General features: G+C 47.5%; 1 protein-coding gene across 1 annotated transcript in view; it reads left to right on the top strand.

Annotated features, from left to right (window-relative positions):
- shank3a (SH3 and multiple ankyrin repeat domains 3a) overlaps window positions 1-8,978 on the top strand; it is a gene marked incomplete at its 5' end in the record, with an annotated part of 258,696 nt that overhangs the window by 237,913 nt on the left and 11,805 nt on the right. Inside the window, 3 exons of the mRNA XM_080761381.1 lie at window positions 379-484; window positions 1,687-2,228; window positions 5,009-7,119. Of these exons, the coding sequence (XP_080617507.1) occupies window positions 379-484; window positions 1,687-2,228; window positions 5,009-7,119 (2,759 nt within the window). The remainder of the gene's footprint in view (window positions 1-378; window positions 485-1,686; window positions 2,229-5,008; window positions 7,120-8,978) is intronic.

Raw genomic sequence — 8,978 nt, 5'->3', positions numbered from 1 at the left:
TCGTAATCTCTGATTTTGAGTTTGAAGAGGGGGTTTGGAGATTTCGGCTACCGTTGGAGTCAATGAGGGGGGAATCATTGTGATGGGACACTCTTGACTTCCAGTTTTTCGTTGCGCAACACAGGTGCCCATTAGACAGTAGTGTAGCATGCTCTGATATCGAATAAATATAACGCATTAAAAGACGGAGATCTCCATTTTTGGGCAGTCAAAGTGTTTTGACAGTATGCATGGATTCATACATTAAACACACATTTTACACATTTTACTTTGAATAAATAATACAATTAATTTAGTAGCCTTAAATTCAAAGGCACGCCTGCTTAAACAGTTGCACCTGTACATTTCAAATGTGTCTCTCTCTGTGTCGTGTGTCAGTCGCTGTTTGAGAGACAGGGGATGACTCTGCATGGGGCACTCCACCCAGGCATGGAGAGAGGCCACATACATCTACCCAAAGGGATGTCCCGGACCAAGTCCTTTGGTAAAAACTAATATTCAGCTATTTAGACACAGCAGTGTTGCATGTCTGCAAATACCACTTGATGTGATTTCTGCATATTGTGTCCATATCACTCAGCTCTACAATGTCCTACACACAGCAAAGTAAAGTTCAATTCATTTAACAGTGAGGATTTTAGCGCAAACATTAAAGTGATTCTGACTCTGATTATTATGGAAGCATAAAGCTGCCAAAATTCAAATTAAATGGCAAATACAAAAAAATCTATTAAAATAAGAGAAATGCTATTTCATTTTCAGGTCATTAATGCATTTCTTGAGACAAAAATAAATCTAAAATGCAATAGAATTTACATTTAATAAAAGATCACTTGATTTTCAATTTAAAAAAAATGCTATGCTAATTAGTGGACAATGTTAAAATGAAAATGCAATTTAGAAATTTCTAATTAAATAAGAAAAATGCTTTTTAACCTTCAGATAATGAACGCATTTACGTGAATATATAATGCAATATCATTTACATTTCATCTCCAGGTGTGCTCATTCTATGACAGAATGAAAAAGAAAAAGCAAATCACATTGCATTTTCATTTTCAGGAAGTAAGTGACCAGTATTCTGTCCATGACATCATTGAGTCCATGGACACTTTGAAATAGTCAAATATCTAAAAACACAAAATACCCACATAAAAACCCCAGGAAAGTGTTTCTTGTCTCCCAAACATAATTAAAATGAGATCTGGTTGCAAAAGGGGTGAAGTTAAAATTCTGAGGAGAGGGTGTATATAAGGTGTATCCAGGTTGTATCCAAGGTGTATCCATGTGTATCCAGGGTGTATCCAGGTTGTGTCCAGGTTGTATTCAGGTTGTATCCAAGGTGTATCCAGGTTGTATCCAGGTTTTATTCATTGTATATCCAGGGTGTATCCAGGTTGTGTCCAGGTTGTATTCAGGTTGTATCCAAGGTGTATCCAGGGTGTATCCAGGTTGTATCCAGGTTTTATTCATTGTATATCCAGGGTGTATCCAGGTTGTGTCCAGGTTGTATTCAGGTTGTATCCAAGGTGTATCCAGGTGTATCCAGGGTGTATCCAGGTTGTATCCAGGTTTTATTCATTGTATATCCAGGTTGTGTCCAGGTTGTGTCCAGGGTGTATCCAGGGTGTATCCAGGGTGTATCCAGGGGCATTGAATGACGCACACACGCTCTCCCCCTCTCAGGTGCCACCGAGGAGGACCGCCTGTCCGCCCTGGCCGGCGAGCACCGCTTCCCACGCAGCTCTTCGATGACCGACAGCCTCCGAGAGCACTCCTCCCAGTCGCACCCCATCCCGCCCCCGCCTCAGTCAGCGCCGCCCCCTCCCCCGGCCGTCTACTACCTGGACACGGGCCCTCCGCCGGCCTTCTGCCCGCCCCCTCCTCCCCCCTCGTCCAGGGCTCCTGGTCAGAGCCACGAGCAAGGCGGCCGCTCCAGCTTCAAGCCCTCGTCCCTGGACCTGCCGTACGAGGTGGCCCAGCGGCAGGCCACGCACCTGGAGAGGCAGAAGAAGGCCCGTTCCATGATCATCCTCCAGGACTCCTCCCACCTGCCCGTGGAGCCCACGGAAATACCCCGGCCGTCTGCCGCCACCCCGCCCGAGAGGATCAAGAGGAAGGGCCGGGTGATCGACAACCCCTATGCCAACGTGGGCCAGTTCAGTATCGGACTGTACACTCCAACCAAACCGCAGAGGAAGAAAAGTCCACTAGTCAAACAACTGCAGGTAATAGAGAATAAAAAATCACACCCGTGACGTAAAATAGGCCTCATTCACAACGGAGAAATATGACGAGGTGTAAATGAGATGCGTAATGATATCGTATTTATCCGTCCGATCAAGCTGTGACAAGCTCCCATGTCATTCAGCGAAGGTGGTGTAATCGAAGGTTTGTGCGGATCGCCCGTGTATCTCATTCTGCCTCTTTCCCAAGTGATTCGCCTGGTGTCGCCTGGTTTAATGGAACATCCACGTCCATTCCACGCCATATAAGGCAACAGGAAATATCTGAAATATGTCATCATTACAGCCGGCACAATATACTGATCCGGTGAACGCGGTGCTCCGCGATGCATGAGCTTGTAGAACAGTTAATTTTGACAGCAATGTCAACGGACTGAACGTTATAATGTATACTACTCTCATAACCAATTCGTTAATTTATTGTTTTAAGTTCAAGCTCAAGGCTATAGCCTATAGGCCTACTTGGCAAATACCTATAAAGAGCCATTTCTATTGAACAATTGCACACTCGCCTTTGCAGAGGTAAAAACGTTATCCAATAGTACCCTAATATCTGAATCATGCCTGGGGAATTAATTTGTTCTGGACAGTAGGTCTAGGCCTATAGCTATTTCATATGTAAAGAAGGGAAACGATGCACATCTCAGTTTTTAAATACGGTGCTGGACCCAAAAAGTGATCACAATTAATGAAGAAAACAGTGGAAAAACAGGATATAATTCTAGCTGCTCCCCGTCCTCTTTATTTAAACCTGTAAAACAACAACGTTTCGCCTCTGGGCTTGTTGAAATAAAGAGGAATTATTTTTCTTCAAGCTATTTCATACGGTATGCTTCCTCATCAGAGGTAATAAAGTTGGACTCATGAATGGTTAATAATTCATTTGATGATGTCGTATTAAAATGATTCGCGGGACATTTGATGTTAGTTGGCACTTGGCATAGCGGCATAGCGGCATAGCCTAATGGAAGTTTAATGCTGAGCCTACAGTAGTAGCCTACAGCAGCTTTAGCTGTAGTACAGCTACAGTTGCCTATTATAATTAATTAAGGTGAGCTGGCTTAAAACTATGACTGGCCGAATTGCATACTCGCTGATGCCATTAAATAATGTGGACTTCTATTTTTTATATAGGACTAATTAGCCCTAGTGACTGTCCGCCTGCTGCACACACACCGAGTAGGCTATACCATAGGCTCTGACAGTCACAGAACTGACTCAGAGGAGCTCCGTAACAAAAGATATTTAAATAGGCCTACTGCAGGAGGATTATACCACACTAAACAACGTTGGATTTGTACAGTGCAGATAACGTAAGTATTCTGATTATTATTATGGGTTTGTTTTTGAACATGCAGCGCAAGTCCGCGATAGCCGATCTACAAGCTCAAAACGCGTTGCACTGCGAGTATGGGCTGCTGAGAGTGAGCCGCGCATGCTAGAAATATCCTAATAAATAAATTAAAAGGTGTCGGGCTTTGGCCGTGGGGGGACTATAGGCTAACTTATAGGCTAACGCTAACTTGACCAATGCCTCTAGAATGCATGCATATAGGCATACAAGCGCAAGCCATGCGTGATACTCAGCTTTTTATTTTTTTATGTGCTGACCAATATTGGGGACACACCCTACATAATTTGATTTGAGGTCTGGCGACTATTAATTGATTCAGCATGAAGACTAAAGCCTTCTGAATAAATATACGCAATCCGTATGCCCTATAAACCACACTAGTAGCAGACGTGGACATGAGCGGATTTTACAACCAAGGGCCGTCAACGTTCATGGCCATGGCCATGAATTCCCACGTAAAGTAGGAATCTGCGTAAATGCTCGTACGCTCACGCTCCACTCACGATATGAGCGTAAACGCCGTTGTGAATTAGGCCCTATGTCTATTTGCTCAGACACTAGACTACAACGTAAAATTCTCCATTCATTGTCAATGGGAATGTAATGTTTGTGTAGGAAGTTTGTTGTCACACACAAACTAGGACATAGGAGGGCTATAGCGCCCCTCAAAATAAGTTAAAATAATAATATATACAATTACTGGATCTTTATAAGAATCTGCCTTTTAATTTAATCGATTGTTTTTTTATTCATAACAGAACTAGTACAATTATGTATTCAAACTGACATTATTAATGAATAAAGAAAACAAAAACAGGATATATTATGTATGCATACAGTACATTGCATAGTAAAATAAATAATAAACATAAAAACAAACAAACAAACAAACACCCACCGCTCCCTCCCTGCTGGACCAACAACACATCGTGTAAATGAAAAATGTTTATCTGCAATGTTAGACCAAATATTAACATTGTCCTCTTTTGCTCCATGTAACCTGCCATTTGACAGACAGAACATGCCTTTTGCTCCATGTAACCTGCCATTTGACAGAACATGCCTTTTGCTCCATGTAACCTGCCATTTGACAGACAGAACATGCCTTTTGCTCCATGTAACCTGCCATTTGACAGAACATGCCTTTTGCTCCATGTAACCTGCCATTTGACAGAACATGCCTTTTGCTCCATGTAACCTGCCATTTGACAGAACATGCCTTTTGCTCCATGTAACCTGCCATTTGACAGAACATGCCTTTTGCTCCATGTAACCTGCCATTTGACAGAACATGCCTTTTGCTCCATGTAACCTGCCATTTGACAGAACATGCCTTTTGCTCCATGTAACCTGCCATTTGACAGAACATGCCTTTTCTAAGGTGTATGTTTAATATGATCCGTCCCAGGTGGAGGATGCCCAGGAAAGAGCCAGTCTAGCCTTGGCTGCTGCACACTCCCGGGAGAGCTCCCCCTCAGGACGACACCCGGCGCACCCCCACGGGCACACACACACCAGTCGTGCTGATTACTACCAGCAGCAGCTGATGGCTGAGCGGGAGCGCATGCGTGCCCAGGGCGAGGCTCTGCTCCAGGGCAAGGGCCCGTTTGCCGCGGCCATCGCCGGAGCCGTGAAGGACCGCGAGCGGCGCCTAGAAGAACGCAGGAAATCCACCGTCTTCCTATCTGTGGGGACCATGGAGGGGTCCAGCCCCGAGGCCCCCTCCCTGATTCAGTCTCGCTCCATCGATGAACGGATGCTGACCCGAGAGCTGGGTCACCTGCCTCCTCCTGCCTTGGCTCTGAGCCCTTCACCCAGCGGGACCACCTTCATCCACCCGCTAACAGGCAAGCCTCTAGACCCCAACTCGCCGCTGGCTCTTGCGCTGGCCGCAAGGGAGAGGGCACTGACCTCTCAGGGCCAGTCCCCGTCCAGCAGCCCAGAACCCAGGACTAAACCGGAGCGGGCTGGCCCGGGCGGAATATTCATTGACCAGACCAAAGAGTCCCCCCGTTCGGCAACACCCCCGTTCTCCGCCCACGGTGCCAAGGCAGTCGGGTACGGAATTGGACCCTCTCCCGGCGCAATGTTGACTCCTCAACCCACCAAACCCCTGTGGGCCATGTCACACTCGCCTGTGATGCTGAGGCAGGAGATGGAGGGCAGAGCAGAGGAGAGAAAAGAGGAGAAGAGAGCAGAAGAGAAGAAGAGCATGCTGATCAGTATTCTGGATACATCGCAACAGAAGACGGCAGGCCTGGTTATGGTCCACGCCACTAGCAACGGCCAGGCCGTAATAGCAGGCTCAGAACCGGAACAGACTCCTGCCGCGGCGGCAACTGAGCCAGGTAGACCTCCAAGCCCTCGGGCTAAATCCCCCAGTCCCACCGTCTCCCAGTCGCAGCAACCCCTGTCCCAACTCCAGGCCCAGCCCCAGGGCCAGAGGCCCGCCAGTCCAGGCCAGGACAAGAGTCTGGTTCAGGGCAGTTCGGAGGAGGACGTGGATCCCTACACAGTGACCCTGCCCTCTGCCATGCTGTCCTCCAGCGACGAGGAGACGAGAGAAGAGCTGCGTAAGATCGGCGTGGTGCCCCCTCCAGATGAGTTCTGTAATGGGCTGTTGGCGCAGGCACAGAAACTGGCACTTGAGGCCCCCACGTCCCCGACAAAACGCGCCACCACCCCGAGTACCCCCACCTCACCCACGGTCCAGACCCCCTCCACCCCAACCACCCCGAGCCTGACCCCCACCCAGCCCGAGGCTCCCCAGCCCCCACCACTCCCCCCTAGCGCAGCAGCCGTCTCAGGGAAGACCTTGGACCCTCTGGAGCCCCCGTCGGTCGGGGAGTCGGGTTCGGCAGCCGACTCCGGTGTGGAGGAGGCGGACACGCGCAGCTCCAGCGAGCGGGACCACCACCTGGAGACCACCAGCACCGTCTCCACGGTATCCAGCATGTCCACGCTGTCGTCGGAGAGCGGCGAGCCCGCCGACACACACACCACGCACACCTCCTACGCAGACGGGCTGACCTTCGTGCTCGACAAGCCGCCAGTGCCTCCCAAGCCCCGGCTCAAGTCCCACATAGGAGGCGGCAAGGGGCCCGTCACCTTCAGGGACCCCCTGCTAAAGCAGAGCTCCGACAGCGAGCTCTTGTCGCAGCACCAGGCCGCCGCGCTGGCCATGGCCGCGGCCGGCGGGGCCAGTCTGGCCTCGGGCGCGTCAGCATCAGTGTCTGGGCTGGCGATGCCCGCCAGGCCGCGCTACCTCTTCCAGCGGAGGTCCAAGCTGTGGGGGGACCCGGTGGAATCCCGGGGGCCCGGGATAGGCCTGGGAGTTGGGAGTTTGGGGAACCTAGGCGGGCTGGGGTTGGGAGCGGACGAGGGAGGGAAACCGTCCGTCATGGGGGAGCTGAGCTCCAGGCTCCAGCAGCTAAACAAAGACACCAGGTCGCTGGGAGAGGAGCCGCTGATGGGAGCGTCACTGGACCCAGGGAGGAAGTCACCCGTGTCGGGGGCCAGGTAAGAGGAAATAAGAGTTGTGCTTTTTTGTGCAATTTTTGTACGTCCAATTTACCATGAGACACATAGTTAAATGACGGCATTGGGGACAATTCACTTTCACTTCAAGGAGAGATCAGTGTCAGAAAATGAATACTCCCTAATTTTTTACTTTTTTATATATCTGCAATGTATAACGATTCTTTGTCCCTGCATTTTGTAAACTCACTGGCAGAGAGATTACAAACATCAATACTCGCTTTTCATTTTCTAATTTTCAAGACAATTTTCTTTCTTGTGAAACAATGTCCCTGGATCCAGGGACATTTAGCATCCACATAAAGGTGCCAGATATGAACAGTGTGCATGGCCTGCTTCTATTTCATAGAGTGCTGATTAATCCATATGCCCTGCCCAGTCCGCTGTGACGGTAAGTAAAAATGGAAGAAGACATTGTTAGCATTAACTTCCCAGGTGATGCTAGTTTCTCCCCATTGTTAAAGTAAACCATGCCCTCCCACCAGTCATGCAGTAGGTCCATAGCGTTAAGGACTTCTCCTTAGCATTATGGTGCTTTCAACTTCCTGTGCACAGCATACGCATGAAAGGCTGCACTGCCCGGCACTGCCTGTCGACTGCTGCAAACATAAAAAGACTTTAGCTACTCACCAATTCAAAGACGGTTTTGTGGCGAGGAAATCCTACTTTCGCTAGTGGACGCACGATATATATAAAATGCAGTTTTTGGTGAGAAAAGAAAATATTTCACCGGAAAAAAATAGGTTTTAGTTATTCCACTCTTAAAAATCCCACTGACCAGATTTTTCCTTCCGGTGAATTATTTTCTTTTCTGGCCAAAAAGTGCATTGTATACGTGTGGTGGTGGGCTCAGAGTGCGCCCACTAGGGAAAGTAGGCATTCGCCGCTACAAAACCACCTTTGTATTGGTGAGTAGCGAAATCCTTCTTTTTATTTTTGCAGCAGTCGACAGGCTGTGCTGCATTTCATGTGTGCGCAGGAAGTCGAGAGTGACATAGCGTTAAGGAGAGGTCATTAACACTATATGGACCAGAGCTAGTCATGAAGTCAGTATGTAGCCACACAATGTGAAGACAATTTGAGTGTGTGAGTTTATGAGCCACAAAAAAGGGTGTAGGACAACTTGTTCTGAGAATAAAAAACTGACAGAAATCAGGTACCTATTGTGCTTCTGTTAATTAACTTGATTTATCTTTTGTTATTTTCATTCCGTTTTTGAAAGTCCAATGAAGTTCTTTGTATTCCTACAGATGTGAAAAGGAAACCGAAGAGAGCAAACCATAACTTTTTAGCCCCTAGGGTAAACCAATGCTCATTTTTTTAATCTTTCTTTCTTTCTGTTTTCCTTTCTTTCCTTCCTTCTTTCTTCCTTTTTAAGTTACATTGAAACTCCTTTAATAATATTAGTTGTTACCTTGTTTGCATCAACTGAAATATTTCTTATCGAGTTTTTACAGTTACAGTAAAAAAGAAAGAAAGAAAAAAAATGAAACAGGGAAAAAAGGATTCACAGTAGCCCACAGTAGTCTTGTTCAAAGTCATTTATTTAGAATCAATGTACAATTTCATGTGTACACTTCTCCTTGTTTCCATGGATACTACAACACCCCTGGGTATCTAGTACCCTCTGTTGTATACAGCATTCCAGTGTAGTTGGGTGTATGTGTAACCATGCATGTGTGCAAGTGCACTTTTCGAGAGTCGAGTCTTAGTTGGTGCAAACAATGTAGCACAATTCCGCAAAGTCTCTGCTCATTTCTCTAACCTGCTATAGCTACCTCCCACACGCCCTGTCTTACCCTACCAGCTGTCCCTGTTCTAACCCCGTACCCATGTTCAAA

Source organism: Protomyctophum bolini, assembly GCF_963924005.1.
Source record: "Protomyctophum bolini genome assembly, chromosome: 4".
Taxonomy (NCBI): domain Eukaryota; kingdom Metazoa; phylum Chordata; class Actinopteri; order Myctophiformes; family Myctophidae; genus Protomyctophum; species Protomyctophum bolini.
The sequence above is the reverse complement of the archived record's forward strand: the minus strand, read 5'-3'. Positions and strand labels throughout refer to the sequence as shown.